A 24,785-nucleotide genomic window follows, 5' to 3' on the forward strand; every position below is an offset into this window, starting at 1 on the left:
AGATTACATATATACTCCACCTATCAATATATTAATCTGAAACATTAAAATTTTTCTGACATTTCTGTCTTCATAATATGCTGCCAACCTGTGTGGTGTTTTCATGTAATGGTGCTGTAAGCTGCTGCAAGATGAACGGATGAGCTTCGGTGATATGAATGTTGGACTTGGGAGTGTAGTGACCGGAGTAGTCACCATCATAATACTTTGACCTTGACCTTTGACCTTGTTCACCTTCAAATAACTGTGACCAATAAATATCCTCTGGCAGATATTTCCTTAATTCACACTTCGACCCATGTGCTGTTTCCAGATAGGGAACTTCATATTTGTGATATGGTGATATGGACAAAACTAAACCTATCAATGCCTTCTTAAACTGCCATTGTTTAGTCTGTTTGTGTTCCTGGAATGACACTTTGCTGTCAAAAATAGACTCATCTTTGCTGTTCTGATAGCTGTGGAGTGGGTCACTCAAATCTGTCAACTCAGTCCTCTCCACTGACTGACGTTTACATGAATCTTTACTTGTACGCTTGGAATCAGTATCTTTTTCCACTGAATGACCTTTCCTCAACACAACTTCTGAATCTTCTTCATTTCCTTCGTCCAACTTCACTGTGGAACTACCATGTTCAGCCATGACACAATTTTCTACCTTTTCCCCCCCACTCTTTCCCTCCACATCAATAATCTGCTGATCTTGAGCCGGTTTGTCTGTAGTCACAGCTTGTTTGTTTTCATCTTCGTTCTTCACCCTCTCCGGTGCATCCTCCGTCAGCGTTAGTTCTCGGATTGTCTCCGCAAGATCAAAGTCATCTTGTGCCTGTATTTCGTCAGGGTTAGGTGGTGGTAGAGCAAATTCATCCATACAGTAGGATATCTCCAGCAGAGAGTTGTAGGAGGTGTAGCTCATCATCTTCACGACTTCCTTCACCTGCAGCAGAATGAAGTCATCATGTATATGAATGAACAGTTCACAATACAGTATAATAAGACTATAAGTGCCCTGGTTCTCTCCTCCACAGCCTCTTCCCTTAGCCTTCCTGTGGGGACTCACCCATTCTTTTCATAAAAGACAACTAAAAAGAACAATTGGCTAACTGTTGGTCATTATAACCCTTGGTGATGTCTTCATAAGAAGGAACCTGCAAGACATTTTTAGCTTTAACAGTCAAGCAGTATCAGAGGAAAAGATATTTAACAGCAAAACTCAGTGTCAGAGTCAGGTCAGTGTCAGGGTTACTGTGGTTTATAGGGCCCTGTACCTTTAAGTAGTCACTCATGAAAGGACACCCTTCTTTGAAGGGCTCTGGGTCCCAAGCCCATGCCTCAATGGCCGAAGGAATGGCTGTTTTGGCTTTAAGCAGCCATAGGGTGACTGACACACTTGTCAAATTGGCAAATACGCTGACCTGTCGTCCATGGACAGTTAGGGTCTGCTTGCTATGGTTTCGCTCTTTTCTCAAATATAAAAAGAGTTAGGGTGGTGAAACTTGACCTAGACCATCCTATCAACAGCCTCTTTTAATGATGTTTGAACCATTTCTTTGCGAAATCAAGTTTAATTCCATGGCAACCATATGCAAAAACCTACTTTTTGCCAGTGTTCCACAATGTATGCAGAAAATCTAATGAAATATAGTGGCTTGCTAGTGTGTGGTGGGTTCTAGGATACAGTTTTCAATTTTGCAACTACTTTGATGAGTACTGCCCATGACAGCCCTTTTAATTTGGTGACACCAACTATTATGCTGTGAAGGTCAAATCAAGGTCAAAATACTGCAAAAGAACTAACTATACATGTGCAAAAGAAAAAGGCTGTCATGGTGGCCATGTTTCAAATGTGATCGTAATCCGGTCCTGTGAACACCTTTTGGAGACACTATAGATAACATCAATCATGCCAAGTTTCACCTTCACTGACCTTTCAGTTTGAGAGGGAATATTGAAAGTCCATTTAACTCTATAAAACAGACGTACATGAAAGTCAAAGGTTGTAACTGGATAAAAAATCTAAAATGCTCAAAAATGTATTATATGTTATTGCCAAAAAGACATAAAATTTTCTGCTTATCAAATTTCATAAAGATTCATGAAGAAATGGCTGGGAAATAGGAAAAAAATGAAATTTTCAATTTCCATGTACAAACAGTGTTTAGCGACACAACAGCTGGAATCATTGGATCCCATGTCATGGTGAACTTAAGAAACCAAGGAGTGAAGTCTGGCCTTAGATAGGTTGTAACAGTAGTTGAGCCTCTTATAATGAGTTGTTCCTGCAATGTTTCAAGTAAGGGCCACATGGCTTCTCCCAGAAAAGTAAGTTGGAGGAGAGTTACCTTCCTGAGTTCATACGGGGTGCCCCCCCTGAGACAGATCGTACAGCCCAGGTGCGTGGCACAGCCATCCATTACTACAACAGTCTTCAGACCACCTGCACAACATACATCATGTTAGACTCATGTACAATGTAGCAAACAGTTGTAGAACACATCTGTCAGTCGGTCATTTGAGTAAAATTGTGAAAGAAGGATTTTTCAATGGTTTTAAAGAATACCTTGTGTACGACTGCCAAACTTTCTAGTCACATGTCAGTAAGCAAAACAAGTAACATAGTTACCAGATACAAGGATATGAACTATGGAAGTAGCCATAGAACAGTTTGGAGGAAGTTAATAAGGCTATAAAACAACTGTGTTTTCAAATAAGAGGTTTCAAATTCAATTTTCTTTTCAAAACCAAACAGGTAATAGGAGTTCTAAATCTTCCAGCAAAACACAAAATGTAACAACATAAACCATATGACCAAAAAACATATCCTCATCTGAAGTTTATCCATTCCCAGAAGAGTGTGAAAACTGTATGGTATACCATTAGGCAGTGGATAGGGCTGACACTTGAAGGAGTGACAGAAGCCAAGCTTGGGGCGGCTGACAAGACCATCTATGGAGGACACAATGTCCGCCTGGGTGATCCGAGCCACTCTCTCCATCACCGACTACAACACACCAAAAGAAACAATTGACATCCAAGAAGAAATACTTTCTAGACCAATAAGACCGAATAACTTACCAGTCATCTATTTCTTATTAATAAAATTAAATTAATATGAAAACTGCGAGTGTCCCATGCTTGCATGCATTAATTAAGTAACACATTTTTATCTGACATATTGGAGTATATTGTCAGGTCAGTGTTACTGAGCATGGGCGGAAAAAACGACATACATAATAAAACTCACAATAAACAAAGTAATTGAGAGCTAGATTTAGTGTTTCTCACTAAGTTCAGTGTCAATCATGGTCAGTTTGTCTGCACAAGTTCATCAAGCAGTTATGACAGTCGCCAACCATGTAAGATGGCGTCATTTTCTTTGGTAACCGGACAAAAAATCTTATAATGAGAACCAAACACTGTTCACCCATGCAGCGAAAATGTCCAGTACAGTAACAGCAATCATGGTGAATACCTAGCACTTCTTCTTACATTCAAAGTATTTCACAAACTTGTCTAACAACTCATGGAGCCTGTAAATGTTTTTCTGTGACCTAACCCATCTAATCTGAATATGCCTTATTTGAAATTTCCTGCTTTCGATTTCATTGATGTTGGATAACAGGTCAAGCAGTTGAAGTTAAATCTGTGGTGATATTAGTCAAAAGGACTGCATTAGTTTAATGATTTACAGTACATATTTCTCTATTATCTAATTACACACACTAACTAAAACAGTGTAACAGGGATTTATTTAGTTAAGTTATGTCGTGTACATAAATGTATAATTAATCATTTTAATCTTATTTCAGGTTTTAGTGATCCAGCAGACGACGATTGGTTTATATATATACAAGTTGAAATTAGTTGTCAGTCCGTCTGTCTCTTGCTTTTATGTTTACTGCACAGTTCTGTGTCACAGGGCTGGTCACATTTTGGTTACAAGGGTATTTGGTTTGGTCTATTTTCATGTCATTGTCTTTGGTGTTTAACAATAGCCCAGGCCAAGCTTCTCACTTGATTGGTCCTGTTTTCAAATATACATGTCATCCGCCATGTTACTAACCAGTCACACTATCACTGAATGAGGATTGTACACCTGCTTGATTTGTGCACAACTAAAAAGGTTAGTTAGTATACATTTTAGTTGTTATATAAATTGTAAATTAAAGTCTAATATAAATCATATATAAAATAGGTATAAATATGTTCATGATCAACCTAGTGTAAGTATATACACAATCTACCATTTAACCTGTATGAATGTGCGTATGGTTTGTTTTCTATGTTTAATCTGGTCAATATGCTGGCTAGAAATTATTGTTTTGTAACTGTTTACTGTATGGTGTAATATTGATATATCATGAATCCTGTATTGTTGATAAAATAGTAGACTTTCATTGTGGTGGTCACTATTATGTATATATGTTTCACTTAGTAGAATGGTAGCCCTTGATCAATGTATTATCCCTTATATAGGTTTACTATACGAGTTGGCTGTCGGGCTACTTGGTGCGTGGACACACTCCCGTGTCACCCACAGGGTAGGTTTCTTTGTACAGACTCTATGGTCTGTTTCATTATTAGGCCATGTTATTTTTTATAGTCTTCATGTCAACAGATACTTTGTTCATCACATGTAAACATGTAATCATATAAAGTCATTTGTGTAATGCATTACTGTGTAATACCTGTATATGATGATATATATGCGCATTTATGTACTTAGTTCATAATGATGATAAGTTGACCACGTGTGATTTTAAATCGAGTATATTGTTTATTTCTATTATTATTACAGAGTGCCTTCGTCCACTTTGCTGGAATAAACAGATTGTACCTCACAACCCGTAGCCTGTGGTTTATGTAACACACACCCTAACACCACTATATCATGGCTGCAACAATGGAGCCCCCAGTGAGGAAATCTGTGCAACGCCAATAGCCTATTTTGGACAGCATTCAACTGTGCCTCCGAGAGATGAATCTAATGTTCCATGTCTGATTCCAGTCTGGAGTTAGACTTGTGCCTCATGCCGGGTGAGAACTTTGATAAGGACTATATAGTCGTGTGACTATGATGACATTATATCAGTGATTTGTGGCTTTCTATGTATCTGACACTGATCTAGATCAAACAAGTTTGAACTTTTTGTGCATTGAAAAAAGAAATTCTTGGATAGCTATGCGCTCCTTCTTCATGATAAAGAGATTGATACGCCTCATCATTTGTATATATAATGTTTGAGTGAAGTATAGCCATAAAGGCTTCATGCTGTTTATTCCTTGTGTTGATATGTGGTATACCTTACTTGTATTGTGATACTTAATTGTATTTACACATATATCTGCTGGCTTGTCAAAGTTTATTTGGCTTAGAACTTAAAAGAAACATTTTTTTTGAATTCTATTTTTTTGTTTTTTATTTATAACAGGCACACTTGCATGCATGTTACTACCGTGCCATTAGTAACTTGAACTAGTACCGGTACTACTATAGTATATGTAGTTTTGTGTATTTGCCTTAGTTAACCTAGGGATGGCACTTGTTTTTCTTAAGCTTGGGTAAGGGACATAGATTGGTGATTGCTTGATGTGTGACTGAGTGGACTTTGAATACATTCTCAAAGTATGAATTAAATAGGAATAAATTCTTTATCACGTTGGTAGTAACTCAAATTAGTGTTATTTGATAAAGCATATTTGATAGATTTCACATATCACTGCACCAACACTGCATTATACTAACAATACTTCCTTTGTAGTATACAGGTCATAGTTATCGGTGTATTTTGGGCTTTTCTTCAAGGATTGGTTGATATATGGTCTCTGGTGTTGTTTCTTTGAGTTCTCCGTGACACTGAATAATTTTTGCTTATGCGTTGCGCTGCGTGCCCGCGCTGTGCCTGAAATTGCTGCTTTGCCGCGTTGTACTCTACGTTTGCTGCTTCTCGCGTAACCGCGTTGTACATCACCTTTACTGCTTTGCTTCGATGTTGCATTGCTAGTCTACACTTTGCTTCTGATACTCGATATATTTATTAAGTACTACAAGCTCTTGACAACAGGTAGGTATTATTACTGTACATATAGTTTTTTTTCCTAGTCTATTTACTTCTCTCTGCGATACAGTGTGCATTTAAAGTGGCATTGCTACTATACTTTGGTATACCATATACCTTTTACTTCAACAACAACAGTTGTTGCTCGTTAGAGTGTTTGCAATTCACGTTCAGTGAATATATGCGCATTCATTCATAATGGAACTCAGCAAGGAGGAACTCGGTAACATGGTGGAAGCATTCCGAAAGGCAGGACTAAACCCCAAATCTGACACACCCGAGGAATTCAAACATTGGGTTCAAGGATTATCACAGCAGGACATAGCCCCTGTGATTAAGAAGGAGCCTGAAGGAGAGAACCCAGAACCTGATATGAAATCATCCACAGTGACCTATCATAACTTTCCTAAACTGCCTTTCTTTAGTGGAGAGCCTGGTAAGGATGCGGAGTATGACTTATGGCGCTATGAGGTGAACTGTTTATTGGACACACAGACCTATTCCAAGGGGACAATCTTACAAGCAATACGGCGATCCCTAAAAGGAGAAGCAGCTTTAGCAGTGATGAAAGTGGGACCTAAGGCCACCATAACCGACATCTTATCAAAGCTTAAAAGTGCTTTTGGGACACTTAGAAGGAGCTCTGTACTTATGTCAAAGTTTTATAGTTCTTGTCAAGGAGAAAGCGAGGATGTCTCAGCATGGAGTTGTCGCTTGGAAAGGTTACTCTATCAGTTAGCAGAGCAGAAGTCCATACCACCAGCTGAGCAAGATGAAATGTTGAGGACAAGATTATGGGATGGACTGAATCCATCTCTTAAAAGTCTGGCTGGATATAAGTATGAGTCAATCACAAACTTTGATGATCTCCGCCTTTGCCTCAGGGAAATGGAGTTTGATCTTCAACGAATCACAGCTGACGCACCCAAGGTCAAGGCCAAACAAGCCACAGCTCATACAGCTAAAGCTTCAGTCACAGACTCATCTGGTCAGGACCTTTCTGAGATTAAGTCGATGTTCAAGGAGATGTACTCTGAGTTTGCTGATATGAAGGAACGACAGCAGCACATGACCGCTCAGATACAGCAACTGCAGCCTTCTCCATTTGTCAATTACAGCCACCAAGGACCTGCAGTTACATCATTCAGAGGTGGATATAACAGACATAGAGATAGAGGTCAATATAAACAGGGTAACGAAGGTTGGTCAGATACCATTCCTGGTAAAGTATCATCTGCTCCTTCTGTAGTACCACAGCAGACTACTTCCCATTCACCCTCTACACCTTCCCCAGGTCAGACTTCTTCACAGTCTCAGGAACCAGTCTGTTGGAGATGTGGCTACTCAGGTCACCTTGCTTATGGATGTCGGGTCAGGTTGGATCATCGCCGCAAACCTTTAAACTGGAACAGGCCTATGGGCAGGGGGGACTATCAGGCCTAGGATCACAACCCCGAGAAAAACCGTTAATGGACAGATTAGTAGGACATTCCAATGAAGTTGAAATAAAAGTTGAAAGTATTTCTGTTAGAGCTTTATTGGATACTGGAGCAACTGTTTCATTTGTATCGGAATCCTTTTATGACAGTTATCTCAGTCATATACCCATACAAGCCTTAGACTGCATGTTGGACATTGAACATGCTGGAGGGTCGTCTTTGCCATATAAGGGATTCGTGGAAGTTAACATTAAGTCTGTTGGTTGTGGCATCGACAAGGATACAGATACCTCATGTTTACTCTTAGTTGTCCCTGATACCAGATACAACTGCAGGGTACCAGTCCTATTGGGAACCAATGTCCTTTTACATCTGTTGGAAGAATGCAAGGCCTTTAACGGAACGAGATTTCTTCAGAAAGGTGACTTGTACACACCATGGTATTTGACATTCAGGAATTTGGTCATACAGGATAGGGAGTTGACTAAGAATGGAGGAAAGTTAGGACTTGTCAAATCTGCAGAATACAACAGTATTTCCGTACCGTCTAACAGTACAGTTACAATCAAAGGACAGTTGTGTCGTGGAATCCCATATCGTCAAGTATGTGCCCTCCTACAGGCTACAACAGTATCATCGGTATCATCTGATTTGGATATTGCACCAACTCTTGTCACTTATGATTACCACCGCCCTGAGGAAATAGAGGTACTTGTGTCCAATATCACCACACAGACAGCTGTTATACACCCCAGAGCTGTTCTTTGTGAACTACAACCGGTTACAATTGAGAGTTTATCACCTGGAACACCTGTGGACTCAGACAATTTACTGGAACAAGTGGAAGTTGAACAGGATGGATTAACAAGAGAGGAGATAGCACAGGGGCTTGAACTTATCATGAAGTTTAAACATATTTTCTCCAAAAGGGATGACGATTTAGGACACTCAACTATGGTTGAACACAGGATAGACTTACAGGATGACATTCCATTTAAACAGAGACATCGTCGAATTCCACCTGGCATGTATTGTGAAGTGAAGAGCCATCTTCAAGATCTTTTGTCTGCTGGAGTTATCCGACCTTCACATAGCCCATGGGCCTCTAATGTTGTCTTGGCGAAGCGCAAGGATGGACGATTGAGACTATGTATAGATTTTCGCGAGCTCAACCGACGCACGATCAAGGACAGTTATGCACTTCCGCGAATTGAAGAACTTCTTGATTGTCTGGGAGGAATGAAATACTTCTCTGTTCTTGACATGAAAAGCGGATACCATCAGGTTGAAATGGCAGAAGAACATAAACAGAGGACTGCGTTTACAGTTGGCCCGCTAGGGTTTTATGAATATAACAGAATGCCTTTTGGATTGTCGAACGCACCAGCCACGTACCAAAGACTTATGGAAAAATGTTTGGAAGGACTCCACTTGAAAATTTGTTTGATATATCTGGATGATCTCATAATCTTTTCTAAGAACTATCAGGAACATGTAGAACGGCTTGAGCTTGTTTTTAGACGTCTTCAAGAATGTGGACTTAAGCTTGCCCCGAAGAAATGCAAATTCTTCAAGACGAAGGTACGTTATGTTGGATATATCGTATCAGCAGATGGAATAGAAGCTGACCCAGACAAGATTGACAAGATCAGACATTGGCCAACACCTACCACGGCAGAGGAAATAAGACGCTTTCTTGGATTCGCCGGTTATTATCGGAAATTTGTCAAAGATTTCTCCAAGATTGCCAGACCACTATCGGACCTTCTGCCCAAGACAATTCCAAAGAAGCACAGAATAGCCAAATCAAGGACTCAACAGGAATGGTATTGGGGATCAGCACAAGAAGAAGCTTTCAACCAGTTGAAGACCTGCCTTTCTATCCCACCAGTGTTGGGATATGCTGATTTCTCCAAACCATTTGAACTGCATACGGACGCAAGTACACAAGGTCTTGGAGCTGTTTTATATCAAGAAGACGGAGGTAAACAACGTGTGATTGCATATGCCAGCAGAGGGTTGAGTAAATCAGAAAGGAATTATTCTGCACACAAATTGGAATTCTTATGTTTGAAATGGGCCATCTCTGAAAAATTCCATGATTACCTCTATGGAAACAACTTTGTTGTACTCACGGACAATAACCCACTCACCTATGTCTTGACGACAGCTCACCTCGATGCAACGGGACACAGATGGTTGGCGGCCTTGTCAAGTTATAACTTCACCATCACCTACAGACCAGGAAAACGTAATGTAGACGCAGATGCTTTGTCCAGATTACCGAAAAGGAATGACACTGACACGGAAGAACTATCTACGGATCTTGTAAATGCAATCTGTAACAAGGTTCAGGTCTGTAGCTTGGTGGAAACCTTGTGTCTGTCTGCTGATGTTATAGGTGATGATGACTCAGAAGTATTTGATGACAAGTGCCACAACAATGCCAAGGAATGGAGTCACGCTCAACGTAGAGACCCAGCTATTGCCACAATTATGGACAGTCTTGAAGTTGGACATAAACCCGACAGGACTCTATATATTGGAGACAAGGAAATGACCTCACTGTTAAAGAGCTACCATCATTTTAAGATCAAAAATGGAGTTTTACACAGAATCACCTGTCCAGAGGACTCGGAGCAGGAACAGCTTGTGTTACCTTCCAGATGTAGATCAGCAGCCCTTCGTAGCTTGCATGACAATGTCGGACACCCTGGGAGAGACAGGACATTTTCCCTGCTGAAAGAACGTTTTTTCTGGCCAGGCATGGCACGTGATGTTGACATGCATCTACAGACATGTGAACGGTGTGTCAAGAGGAAAGCAACTACAGACAGAGCCCCGTTAGTTAACATCGAGACCACCCAACCACTAGAGTTGGTTTGCATGGATTTTCTTACCTTAGAATCATCAAAGGGAGGACACCAGTACGTGCTAGTAATCACTGATCACTTTACTAGATACGCCCAAGCTTATCCTTGCAAGAACACCTCGGCCAAAACCACGGCAGATCTATTCTTCAACAACTTTGTCAGTCACTACGGGTTACCAAAAAGGATCCACTCCGACAAAGGTGCTAACTTTGTTGGAAATCTAATGACCGAGCTCTGTAAGCTATTAAGAATTGACAAGTCCTCCACTACCCCATATCACCCCATGGGTAATGGAATGTGTGAAAGATTTAACAGAACTCTGTTGAACATGCTGGGAACACTGGATCCAGAAGCTAAGAAAGATTGGAAGACACAGGTAGCGCCCTTAGTGCATGCCTATAACTGTACAAGGCATGAGACCACCAAGCACTCTCCATACTTTCTCATGTTTGGAAGACACCCAAGACTTCCCATAGATTTAGCCTTTGGCCTTGACATAGACCCAGTAAAGCCAAGATCTATGCTCAAGTATACAGAGTCATTGAGAAAGAGACTACAACAGGCATATGAACTGGCTGCGGAAAAAGCGAAGATATCACAGAACAAGCAGAAGGAGAATTACGATCAACGAGCCAGAGCTGCTGTTTTGGACATAGGCGACAGAGTACTAGTGAAGATTGTAGCCTTTGAAGGCCGCCATAAAATCGCTGATAAATGGGAAAACGATGTCTATGTTGTGATCAACCAGCCAAATGCATCTGTACCCGTATACCAAGTAGGGAAAGAGAATGGTGAAGGACGAAGAAAGACCCTACATAGGAATCTCTTGCTTCCTGTAGGATCTCTACATCAACAGGATATTCCAGTGCCAAAGCCACGTAGAACTTTACCAGCACCAGCATCTAAGACAGTGCCAAAGCTACGTAGGGTTTTACCATCAGCACCACTCTCTAAGACAAGATCATCACGGAGATTACAAGGAAAAGAACCTGATCCTGAAGATAGTGACGAAGAATCTGTGATAGTCCCCATCACTTCATTCCAACCGTCAGTTTCGAGTGCTGAAGCAGTCGATGGGCCAACTGAGGTTATAACAGAGGAGGACACAAGAGCCACTGCGATGGATGATGATGCAGAGGAATCGACAGATCTACCTACTCCAGATCAAGAGCAGGAAGAGGAATCATCTTCAGAGGAAGCTTCTCCCGATGACGTCACAGTGCTTCAAGACGTCACGCCTGTAGTTTCGGAAGAAACACCAGATCGGGATACAGGTGATGATGACGTCGCACCGACAGATAACCCTCCACCCCCAAGAAGATCCACCCGTGAAAGAAGTAGACCACAGTGGATGGAAAGTGGAGATTATGTCATGTCAGTTACCATGGATACAGACTGGAGGAGACGAGCAGAGTACCTGGCATCTCTGATTGGAACCGGTGTGCTGGATGATGTCAGTGCTCGTAACACACTTCTCAACCTTATCTCTGGATGCAGCAAATGATGTGGACACCATTTTGTTGCAGGGGGGGAAATGTGTAACAGGGATTTATTTAGTTAAGTTATGTCGTGTACATAAATGTATAATTAATCATTTTAATCTTATTTCAGGTTTTAGTGATCCAGCAGACGACGATTGGTTTATATATATACAAGTTGAAATTAGTTGTCAGTCCGTCTGTCTCTTGCTTTTATGTTTACTGCACAGTTCTGTGTCACAGGGCTGGTCACATTTTGGTTACAAGGGTATTTGGTTTGGTCTATTTTCATGTCATTGTCTTTGGTGTTTAACAATAGCCCAGGCCAAGCTTCTCACTTGATTGGTCCTGTTTTCAAATATACATGTCATCCGCCATGTTACTAACCAGTCACACTATCACTGAATGAGGATTGTACACCTGCTTGATTTGTGCACAACTAAAAAGGTTAGTTAGTATACATTTTAGTTGTTATATAAATTGTAAATTAAAGTCTAATATAAATCATATATAAAATAGGTATAAATATGTTCATGATCAACCTAGTGTAAGTATATACACAATCTACCATTTAACCTGTATGAATGTGCGTATGGTTTGTTTTCTATGTTTAATCTGGTCAATATGCTGGCTAGAAATTATTGTTTTGTAACTGTTTACTGTATGGTGTAATATTGATATATCATGAATCCTGTATTGTTGATAAAATAGTAGACTTTCATTGTGGTGGTCACTATTATGTATATATGTTTCACTTAGTAGAATGGTAGCCCTTGATCAATGTATTATCCCTTATATAGGTTTACTATACGAGTTGGCTGTCGGGCTACTTGGTGCGTGGACACACTCCCGTGTCACCCACAGGGTAGGTTTCTTTGTACAGACTCTATGGTCTGTTTCATTATTAGGCCATGTTATTTTTTATAGTCTTCATGTCAACAGATACTTTGTTCATCACATGTAAACATGTAATCATATAAAGTCATTTGTGTAATGCATTACTGTGTAATACCTGTATATGATGATATATATGCGCATTTATGTACTTAGTTCATAATGATGATAAGTTGACCACGTGTGATTTTAAATCGAGTATATTGTTTATTTCTATTATTATTACAGAGTGCCTTCGTCCACTTTGCTGGAATAAACAGATTGTACCTCACAACCCGTAGCCTGTGGTTTATGTAACACACACCCTAACACCACTATATCATGGCTGCAACAACAGTACAAATACCATACCAATACTAACTATGACACGATGAACTGAATATACGGATGCTGCTTTCTAGATTTTCTTGACAATGCCTATTAATATTTTTACAACTTAAGAATGTGGAATCCCCTGACTCTGTCGAACTGTTTCGCTGCCCACCTGTTTGACATTGAAGACCAAGGTGATGCCCACGTCCAGGAGGAACTCCTGTGCCAGTCTCGACACGGACTTCTCCACGATCAGCACACTCGGACGGAATGCTGCAATCTTTGCAACACTGTTCTTCAGAAACTCCCTCTCCTACAATACACAAGTACCAGACACAAGCCTGAGAGGAAACATCAACATGCTACAAGAATACACAAACAATCCTTGTATGTCAATTACCTGCAGTATCTGAGGTTCCAGGGAGGAGAACCTGTTGTATACCTCTAATACTCCATACTAACAGACAACTGGATGACGAACATGGTACAGAGTCTGACCTGCAGTATCTGAGGTTCCAGGGAGGAGAACCTGTATACCTCTAATACTCCATACTAACAGACAACTGGGAGAAGAACATGGTATAGAGTCTGACCTGCAGTATCTGAGGTTCCAGGGAGGAGAACCTGTTGTATACCTCTAATACTCCATACTAACAGACAACTGGGAGAAGAACATGGTATAGAGTCTGACCTGCAGTATCTGGGGTTCCAGGGAGGAGAACCTGTTGTATACCTCTAATACTCCATACTAACAGACAACTGGGAGAAGAACATGGTATAGAGTCTGACCTGCAGTATCTGGGGTTCCAGGGAGGAGAACCTGTTGTATACCTCTAATACTCCATACTAACAGACAACTGGGAGAAGAACATGGTATAGAGTCTGACCTGCAGTATCTGGGGTTCCAGGGAGGAGAACCTGTTGTATACCTCTAATACTCTATACTAACAGACAACTGGGAGAAGAACATGGTATAGAGTCTGACCTGCAGTATCTGGGGTTCCAGGGAGGAGAACCTGTTGTATACCTCTAATACTCCATACTAACAGACAACTGGGAGAAGAACATGGTATAGAGTCTGACCTGCAGTATCTGGGGTTCCAGGGAGGAGAACCTGTTGTATACCTCTAATACTCCATACTAACAGACAACTGGGAGAAGAACATGGTATAGAGTCTGACCTGCATATCTGGGGTTCCAGGGAGGAGAACCTGTTGTATACCTCTAATACTCCATACTAACAGACAACTGGGAGAAGAACATGGTATAGAGTCTGACCTGCAGTATCTTGGGTTCCAGGGAGGAGAACCTGTTGTATACCTCTAATACTCCATACTAACAGACAACTGGGAGAAGAACATGGTATAGAGTCTGACCTGCAGTATCTGGGGTTCCAGTGAGGAGAACCTGTTGTATACCTCTAATACTCCATACTAACAGACAACTGGGAGAAGAACATGGTATAGAGTCTGACCTGCAGTATCTGGGGTTCCAGTGAGGAGAACCTGTTGTATACCTCTAATACTCCATACTAACAGACAACTGGGAGAAGAACATGGTATAGAGTCTGACCTGCAGTATCTGAGGTTCCAGGGAGGAGAACTTGTTCTCCACTCTCTGGTACTCAATGGCCCCCTTAAGGAGGAGGATCTGGGGGTTTGGAATCTGCTGTTGCATCTTCTTGTGGGCTATGTTCTTGGTGAACACCACACCATGCAACATGAATGTGTCCTGCTTAAGATCTCCAGGAATCTGAAGCAGAAATATCTTATACAGAGCATAAAAGTGGATTTTGTTCACTAAATTCACTATTTTCCCGACTATTAAACAATGACTGTAAAATTAAACTGAAAGTATGTCACAAATGTGATAAATGGGCTTTAAAACCTGGGAATATTCCAGACTCACCATGATGCATGAATACCTCTCTTGTTCTTAGTGAAAATGTGAAAATATACAGGATACTATCTCATTCCTTGTTGACAACTTTTGCCAAGAGAGTTTTTAATCAATATTTATTAAGAATGATGCATTTGTACAAAATTTAGAAAATGAATGAAATAAGAAAACCTATTAAAACAAAACAACATATACGTCAGTGTTGGCAATGGCCGAACCTACAATGTGTCGAGTGTTCTCACCTTCTTAATGTGGATGTACTTCCTGATGTCCGGGTCATCTCCCTCGACCTGGACGTCAGGCCGCACGAAGCGGCTGACCTGGAGGATGATGTAGGAGATGACCTGCTGCCAACCCAGAGACAGACCATGCTGACTCAGCAACTGCTTCAACATAGCATCCCACATCTCCGAGTGGGCTTTGCTGGATACAGACAACATAGGATGTATCACATGAGCCCCACAAACACACATTTGTCCATGTTAAGTCAAAGCAAAGTAATCTGCAGAAGTCTGCCTCAGAATGTGTGAGATTGTGGTACATTTACAGAAGTAATGCCCACAAATCACTGCTGAGGTTGTTAATCATAATAACAACAGCAACAACAAAACAGTGTTATCACTATCCTGCGTCATGGGGCACATTAGAAATTTAAATGTTCATATAGAAGTGAATATTAACAATAAAATAACTAATTTCAGTAGTTCCTGAGATAATTTGCACCCAGTAAAATAACATGGATCAGGGGCTGTAACTCTGTAAACAAATAATTTAAAGGGACCAATTTAAACTAAGTCTTGACAAGTATCTCCAAGAATAAGCATGCAAACCTTCATTCATGCAACTTCAGTAGTTTCTGAGTAAACTTGTTCCCATTTCACGCACTATGCACTTAGTGAAATAACATTGATCAAGTCCTGTAAGTCTGTAAAAATATAATTGACTGTTTGACCAATTTTCGAACTCATTCTCTTAGATGAGCATGCAAACTTTCATTAATGTAACTTAAGTAGTTTCTGAGAAAAACTTGTCCCCATTTCACACAGTTGAAAAGCAAAGAGCAAGGCCCATAACTCTGTAAAAAATGAATGTACAACAGCAACTCATTTGAGATCATGACATCAGTGTGTAAAATTTCATTTCTCTAACTCGAATAGTTTATATGTATTGTGCTTTTACAATCTGGATATCATGCTCAAAGTGCACTGTTATTATCCCGGTCAATTGATCAGTATGCTCTGCTCCCTGGCCTCATACAACTCAAGCTGTCTGTGATGCTGTAGAAGGTTAACAGTTACGTTACCATCTCATCCTACTGGGTACCCATTAATTACTGGGTCACATGCCATAGGAGTCATCATGTGCTTCAGTGCTCTTCACTGGTGGTCATGTAAGGTGACTTATTCATCCAACCAAAATACCCACCTGAGACCTGCAACTATCTTATCAAATGGAGAATATTACATGAATTTGGATATTCATGATATCTGTATCCTTACCCCGCATATATATTACAATTTCCTTCCTCTCTTTGATCACATAACACAGAACCAAAAACCTTTTCCATCCCATAGCCCTTCGTTACAGGAGTTATCTGTCCGTGATACTTCACTGCCCCCTCATCAGCACGTAGCTTGACGGGCAACAGCCAGGTGGGCATGTATTGCCTGTCATTGCCTGTCACATACTTACTCAAACATGCAAAACTAGGCTGCATGGTCAAGTACCTTTGAACCTTTGATATACGAGACCCAGAGGATCAGAATCTCAAGTTGGAGTGAATAACAACATTAAAAAATTGCAAAAGTCCACATGGAAGATGGCGCTCGGCAACCCAGGACGAAGAGAGGTGTCATCTTCATGGCCAAAAAAGGTTGGGGTAAAAGGCTGTGGTGATTGGATCCCACGATGGCCCCCTTTTAGGAGTCAATCCCAAAAATGGACGCAGGTCCCAGGAGGAACACAGATCCCAGGTGGAGTGTTACAGATAAAGCGCCAGTTGCTGGATCAAAGGTATGTTCGGGAACTCGTGGACAACCTCAGAGGTGTGTCCAATGTCATTCAAGATAAGAGACACTAGTGGAAGTCAGTCAAGGTGACATTGAAGTGCTAACCATGATTGTGCAGGGTGAAGACGCCTGGGCGCGACAGGATACAGTGCTGAACAGCAATGTAATTATCATGGCTGTCACTTCCAAGATCAAATGTAGTCAAGGTAGAAAAAATGGTATTCATGGACGTCGTATGTGTAGAAAAAGCACGTTTTTGGTTCTGTATTGTATCAGGATAAGAAATAATTCTGTTTTTGAAAATTCAAAATATATTGCTGTAGTAAATAACTGTACCAACCTGAGCCGTTCATATGCAAGTTTCTCTCCATTCTCTTCACGGAGCTGGTCGGCATTCCTCCAGCCGTGGGGGCAGGTGATGGTGTCAGCTGAGGCAGGGACCGACTTCCCCACAAACAGGGAACCTGTTGCACAGAGAGACAGTGAAGGGAAGTCATATGGTCAGCGTAATGATGTGGGACGAATATCATGTGATCATCAATAGATGTGAAGATTAGTCAGTGTGGTGTTACACATCTCCCTTTACCCCCATCCCAACATAGAAGTGGCACAGAGTCAGTGTGGTGTTACACAACAGCCATTACCCCCATCCCAACATAGAAGTAGCACAGAGTCAGTGTGGTGTTACACAACAGCCATTACCCCCATCCCAACATAGAAGTGGCACAGAGTCAGTGTGGTGTTACACAACAGCCATTACCCCAATCCCAACATAGAAGTGGCACAGAGTCAGTGTGGTGTTACACAACAGCAATTACCCCCATCCCAACATAGAAGTGGCACAGAGTCAGTGTGGTGTTACACAACAGCCATTACCCCCATCCCAACATAGAGTTGGCACAGAGTCAGTGTGGTGTTACACAACAGCCATTACCCCCATCCCAACATAGAAGTAGCACAGAGTCAGTGTGGTGTTACACAACAGCCATTACCCCCATCCTAACATAGAAGTGGCACAGAGTCAGTGTGGTGTTACACAACAGCCATTACCCCCATCCCAACATAGAAGTGGCACAGAGTCAGTGTGGTGTTACACAACAGCAATTACCCCCATCCTAACATAGATGTAGCACAGAGTCAGTGTGGTGTTACACAACAGCCATTACCCCCATCCCAACATAGAAGTGGCACAGAGTCAGTGTGGTGTTACACAACAGCCATTACCCCCATCCCAACATAGAAGTGGCACAGAGTCAGTGTGGTGTTACACAACAGCCATTACCCCCATCCCAACATAGAAGTAGCACAGAGTCAGTGTGGTGTTACACAACAGCCATTACCTCCATCCCAACTTAGATGTAGCACAGAGTCAGTGTGGTGTTACACAACAGCCATTACCCCCATCCCAACATAGAAGTGGCACAGAGTCAGTGTGGTGTTACACAACAGCCATTACCCCCATCCTAACATAGAAGTAGCACAGAGTCAATGTGGTGTTACACAACAGCCATTACCCCAATCCCAACATAGAAGTGGCACAGAGTCAGTGTGGTGTTACACAACAGCCATTACCCCAATCCCAACATAGAAGTGGCACAGAGTCAGTGTGGTGTTACACAACAGCCATTACCCCCATCCCAACATAGATGTAGCACAGAGTCAGTGTGGTGTTACACAACAGCCATTACCCCCATCCTAACATAGAAGTAGCACAGAGTCAGTGTGGTGTTACACAACAGCCATTACCCCCATCCCAACATAGATGTGGCACAGAGTCAGTGTGGTGTTACACAACAGCCATTACCTCCATCCTAACATAGAAATGGCACAGAGTCGGTGTGGTGTTACACAACAGCCATTACCTCCATCCTAACATAGATGTGGCACAGAGTCGGTGTGGTGTTACACAACAGCCATTACCCCCATCCCAACATAGATGTAGCACAGAGTCAGTGTGGTGTTACACAAGGGTTATAGCGAAAACGGCACCTCAGCAAAACGTCACCGGGCGAAAACGGCACCGATTGGCGAAAACGGCACCTCGACTGGAGCGAAAACGGCACCTTTTTTTTTTTTTTTACCTTGGTCAAATGAATGATATTACACTTACATTGTAACTTGCAAAGGCCAATAATTGTGAGATGTTAAAACAAGTTTACATTAGAAATTAGCCTCTGCTCCAACTATAATCCAACTTAGCTTATACGCAACTCAACTTATGGTGAAAACATAACATGCTTTGACGAAAGATAATAGAAATTAAACTCACATCGTCTCTTACAAACACAACTAATTGTGAAATAAAACAAATAAGAAATTAGCCCCCTACTCCAATTTACTCACCGACTTTTATTCACTATACGCTTTGAAGTTTTAAGAACCTTTACTCAATTTAAGCTGAAACTGTATTTAATAGGCCTAACATGGTGCTGTCAGATCACAACTATTCACAATGGCCTTTCGATGTGTTGCATGCGAGAAGAATGACAGAAAAAAAATCAACATGCTGTATCATGTGATAACTGTGACCAGTGGAACCGGACTTTCTATGGGCCCGTTATATGGAAATTTGCCGTACTGACTTCCCTTTCCGCCGTGTGAAATGCGTAGCTCCCGTCATTGAAGAGGTGATCGTATGAAATGAGAGTACCAAACCTATCGGATGTTCACATTACGGCTTCAGATGTACTCAATACATCAAATACCATGTAAATAAACCCTATATATTACTACAAAAATCGTTGTTATCGTTATTAAACATAGATAGAGGTTCCGTTTTCGCCCGACACATAGTAGCCGTTTTCGCCAAATGCGGTGCCATTTTCGCCAGAGAAATCGGTGATGTTTTGCTGAGGTGCCGTTTTAGCCTGCACCCGTTACACAACAGCCATTACCCCCATCCCAACATAGAAGTGGCACAGAGTCAGTGTGGTGTTACACAACAGCCATTACCTCCATCCTAACATAGAAGTAGCACAGAGTCAGTGTGGTGTTACACAACAGCCATTACCCCCATCCCAACATAGAAGTAGCACAGAGTCAGTGTGGTGTTACACAACAGCCATTACCCCCATCCCAACATAGAAGTAGCACAGAGTCAGTGTGGTGTTACACAACAGCCATTACCCCCATCCCAACATAGATGTGGCACAGAGTCAGTGTGGTGTTACACAACAGCCATTACCTCCATCCTAACATAGAAATGGCACAGAGTCGGTGTGGTGTTACACAACAGCCATTACCTCCATCCTAACATAGAAATGGCACAGAGTCGGTGTGGTGTTACAGATGAGCTCTATATTTTCACCTTCTTTCATTACAAACTCTTTCGTATTATCAGTTACAATTATACAAATCACTGGCCAAGGAGGTATGCAATGCAAAAATGCCATATTACATGCATGACATTATCATTTGAATTGTAGTCAACACAGATACCTTTGAGAAAGTCATCAGACAGCCCAGTGCTTGGCAGGGGTTCATCCAAGCCATCTCGGGTCACGGCTGCCACTAAAACACATGATGGCAGTGCATAACAAAATCACACCTAAACATGTTAACTTCACAAATTTCATGCTGAATAATTCTAACAAAATTTTAAATTATCTAATAAATTGTATATTCATATACTTATCCTATCTCACACTATGCATTTCTTCTTATTCTTCGATCTTGGTGTGGAAACGCCCTAGAACAAAGTTTCCAGCTTCAAAAACACCACTCACTCAAACACATCCCATACATCACCACTGTGATCATGGTTCACGCACCACTAAAATCACATGCGACACGACCCCAGCGACCTGATCACCTGACATATCCCGCACCCTCATTCACAATCTAGAGTGTACAGGCTGGTGTAACTGTGATGCGGGGATGGTTGGGTGGGCACTTAGCATGCGAGATAGGATAAATATATAAATATACAATTTATTAGAAAATTTACAAATTTTTAAACTTATCCTATCTCACACTATGCATTTATACCACGGTTGGATGGTGGGGCGCAGATACCTTAGCCTGTAAGGACCTCAACCGTGAGACCTACACGAGGAAGCTGGAACTAATCAGGAAAATTCAAAGGCTTTTACAAGGATTACAACCAACGTCTAAGCACGTGTCCCTCTAACACCAGCTGCAGGAGCCAGCACAATCAAGAAGATCATCATGAACGTAAAGTTCGAGGTTTTATCCACAAGTGAGTTCATAGTCAGCCAGGAGAAGTGACGGAAGAAGACAGGGAGATCCCATGCTTGAGGGCCAAGTCTGGAAGATTGGTCCGTAAGGTGGTATGAGCGAATCAATGTCCGAAGGTCAACAACAGTGGAAACCTTGGAGCCTGAAGTCATGGTAACGCCTGAATTACTCGCAGTCTGAAAGATCTGTGTAGATCCATCGGTTCGGGAACTGTAGCCAGTTTTATCCCATTAATGAGTTGTTGGTGCAGAACTGATCGCTCCCCAGTAAGTGCCCACTGTCAAACCATAAGCTGCCTTGTACTTCTTAAGTGACATAGGTAATCTGCTAGTTGTGGTGTAGTAGCTTGGCTGCAGAAAACCCTGGATCTAGCAAACTGTTGGAAACTTTTCCATTTATCGTCACAGAGATTCTCGTTGATTGACAAAGTGCTAAAGAGGTTGCCTTAGCTGCTCTAATGGAAAATCCTCTTACGAGACTGCTCTTGATATACTCCATATATGAAATTCTGGTCTTGGATGGACCTGTTTGGAGGGAGGATGTAGCAATAGATGTGACCAGTTTGGAAGTCTTAGTAGTGGAATCACTGCCAGTTCGACGAGCTCTGGAACCCAAGTTCTTGTCGGTCAAAGGGCGGTACCAACAGCAGTTGTAGGTAGCTTGTGTGTAGAATCTTGTAGTATCCGTGGTATCAAGGCTGGTGGGGGAAACGCATACGCGTTTAGGTCCTCCCATGACATTGTCAGAGTATCGACTGACCAGGCTAGTGGGCCCGGTGCTGGTGACACAATGTTATCTGATGCAAATAGGGTTACTAGTAGACAACCTTTTCTTTTATTGCCAGTTGGAATGTTTCGGCTGTAGCTTCCATTCTGTTGGTGATAGTCTGGCTGGTCTGGATAAGGTGTCTGCTAATCCATTTGCCGCTCCCGGTATATGTCTTGCCTTTAAAGGTAAGTTGAGCTTGTCTACTAAAGGTGAAAAGTCAACTGTAGGGGAGTCTCTGATTTCATCGTGCCTTGAAGGTGTATAGTGTATGCCACAGTTGAAATGAGTGTCCCGATGATCAGATGTTGGTTTCTTGACTGTGGGGTCCAATTAAATATTGCCCGGATTACAGATTCATATTCCAGATAATTGATGTGGTAGAGCTGTCTGCTTCTGACCGATGCACGAAGAGAGAGAGGTCTGTTGATTCTGTGGAAGAATGATGATCTTATGACTGAGGACGATCTGTTGTTCATCTGTTTTATCTAACAAAAGTTATATCTGGGATAACATCTTCTCAGTAAAGAACATATTCTCAAACTGTATGGGGTTGACTACCGTCCGTGATTCGAACCCACACTGCCAGAGTAAGGGACCTAATCCTCAGCACACAAAGTCAGCGAACTAACCCACTCAGCCACCGAGGCTTCCTGCAGGTAAAGTGGACGAGTTCTTGATTGGAAGATGTGTCGATGTATCGATTAACCCATGTGTCGATGTATCGATGTGTTGATGCGGCTTGACTTCCAAAGCTGAGTAAAGGGCTGTAGTCCAACACAATGACTGTGGAATATTGTTATTTCATGTGAGAAGAAACAACAAAAACAAACAAAACAACAAACTATACTCAACAACAAATGTTCCTGTGACATCAATATTTTAGTTCATTTTTCAAACACGTTAAGTTTGGTTTTCAATATTGTAGTACATGTATGGAATCAAGTCAAAAAAACGCAACTGCTACAGAAAAGCATGCATTTCATGCAAAAGTTGACTTTTATGCAAGCCCCATGCATTTCACTACCCAAGAATGGGTATAAAAACGTGCGTTTACGGGATTCCATATGCATTGTTTAGCATTGTGCTGAGAACAAACACTCAGAAAAACAACAAAATTACGCAATTATTCAACATTACGAAATGCCACGCCTGTCCGAAAATGAGTGTCTGTGAGCCATTGGTATGCTTGAAGCAAGATCGAGTCAACATGATGTTGCAAGACAATTTAACGTCCACCGAAACACCATTTGGTGTTTATGGCAACGTTGGAGACCAACAGTCAGAGACCATCCTCGGAGTGGCAGGCCACGCGTAACCAATAATCGACAAGACAACTGGATTCGAACAACACACCTACGAAATCGATTCCAGCAAGCAACAGTGACTGCAAGAAGCATCCCTGGCATTCGACGAATATCTTCACAAACCCTACGTCGTCGCCTCAGATGTGCAGGGATTGTTGCCAGAACACCCGCCAGACGTCCCATTTTGACAGGAAACCACTGTCAAGCACGTCTACAGTGGTGCAGACAGTGTCTACGCTGGACGGCCATGCAGTTGGGACAAGTTCTATTCACTGACGAGTCTCGTTTTCACCTCAGCCACAGCGATGGACGGATTCGAGTGTACCAACGTCGAGGTGAACGTTACTTCAATCATTGTGTCATGGAAGAAGATCGGTTCGGGGGCGGCAGCGTTTTGGTATGGGGTCGGATTACAGCAGGGCAGAGGGCGCATTTGATAGTGGTAGAGGGAAATCTCATTGGACAGCACTACCACGACGAGATCATCGGCCCTGTTGTTCTATCGTTTTTGCGTCGTCATGGCCCAGGCATTACCTTTCAACATGACAACGCCCGGCCTCATATTGCTGACTTGTTCAGGATTCTCTTCAACAACGTGAATGTCATCCCCTGGCCGGCTCGCTCCCCTGATCTCTCACCAATCGAGCACATGTGGGATGAAATGGATCGGCGCCTTCGACATCAACCACGTGTTCCACAGACACTCCAGGAACTTCGAAACATGCTCCAGCAGATATGGACAGATATCCAACAGGACTTTGTGCGAGGCCTGGTCCATTCGATGAGACGAAGATGTGTTGCTTGCATCGCAACCAGAGGTGGACACACACGCTATTGATTTGTAAATTGAAATTTTGGCATGCTCATGTTTTTTATGAAATCACGCATTTTCTGAAGTCAGTATGGCAAATTAAACCATTTGAACACTTACAGAAGTCTTTTATCTGTTGCAAACCGAAATTGTTTCAGATTTGGTAAAAACCATAACTTTGCAATAAATCTTATTCAATGTCACAGGAACTTTTGTTGTTCAGTATAGATATGTATACAAAGGCATATTTAGCCAGTTCTAGCTAACTTTATTTCACACATGTATCGGCATCGGGAAAGGATTTGTTTAATAAGATTTCATAGACTAAAAGTTCGTCTAGGTGAAGGGATACAGACGACAGAACCATACACTAGCCATTTAAAAGCGAGACGACTGTAGAAGCCAGGGAGCGGACACATGCACAGGGGTGTGGTCCGCACAGAGGTGGGAATCACAGCAGTCAAACGAGACGGAAAGCGATTCTCCTCAATGGACAGCGATGTAACCATCGCCGAATTGATTAATATCTTGTTAAGCAAGAAAACGAAGGTACAGCCACAGGGGATAACACAATCGTTTGGGTTTCAAAGCAGAGGAAAAAACAACATGCACGAAAACCATAAACAATGCCTTGAACCAACGAACAGTCACCTTTATCGAACACTTAGCTAAGTAAGTTGAGATCCAGTTCTGACAAGGCTATACACAGTAGACATAGTTATTAATACCACACACTCTTCAT

At 41.9% G+C, this 24,785-nt stretch overlaps 2 protein-coding genes across 5 annotated transcripts in view; one reads left to right on the plus strand and one right to left on the minus strand.

The window, feature by feature from the left end:
- Positions 1-24,785, minus strand: part of LOC124126461 (1-phosphatidylinositol 3-phosphate 5-kinase-like) — a 124,995-nt gene that overhangs the window by 73,588 nt on the left and 26,622 nt on the right. For all 4 annotated transcript variants that reach the window (XM_048382645.1, XM_048382647.1, XM_048382648.1 and 1 more), the window contains 8 exons: positions 20,402-20,473; positions 17,304-17,427; positions 15,197-15,377; positions 14,628-14,807; positions 13,228-13,368; positions 2,875-3,001; positions 2,343-2,437; positions 89-937 (listed from right to left, as the gene is read on the minus strand). In XM_048382645.1, coding sequence (XP_048238602.1) covers positions 89-937; positions 2,343-2,437; positions 2,875-3,001; positions 13,228-13,368; positions 14,628-14,807; positions 15,197-15,377; positions 17,304-17,427; positions 20,402-20,473 — 1,769 coding nt within the window. The remainder of the gene's footprint in view (positions 1-88; positions 938-2,342; positions 2,438-2,874; positions 3,002-13,227; positions 13,369-14,627; positions 14,808-15,196; positions 15,378-17,303; positions 17,428-20,401; positions 20,474-24,785) is intronic.
- Positions 3,742-9,272, plus strand: LOC125372482. The gene is made up of 2 exons (XM_048382649.1): positions 3,742-4,541; positions 4,799-9,272. The coding sequence occupies exon 2, from the start codon at positions 6,258-6,260 to the stop codon at positions 7,500-7,502; it is 1,245 nt and encodes a 414-aa protein (XP_048238606.1). The 5' UTR covers positions 3,742-4,541; positions 4,799-6,257; the 3' UTR covers positions 7,503-9,272.

The sequence above is a fragment of the Haliotis rufescens genome, unplaced genomic scaffold (genome assembly GCF_023055435.1).
Source record: "Haliotis rufescens isolate VD_foot unplaced genomic scaffold, xgHalRufe1.0.p SCAF_4, whole genome shotgun sequence".
In the NCBI taxonomy this organism is placed as follows: domain Eukaryota; kingdom Metazoa; phylum Mollusca; class Gastropoda; order Lepetellida; family Haliotidae; genus Haliotis; species Haliotis rufescens.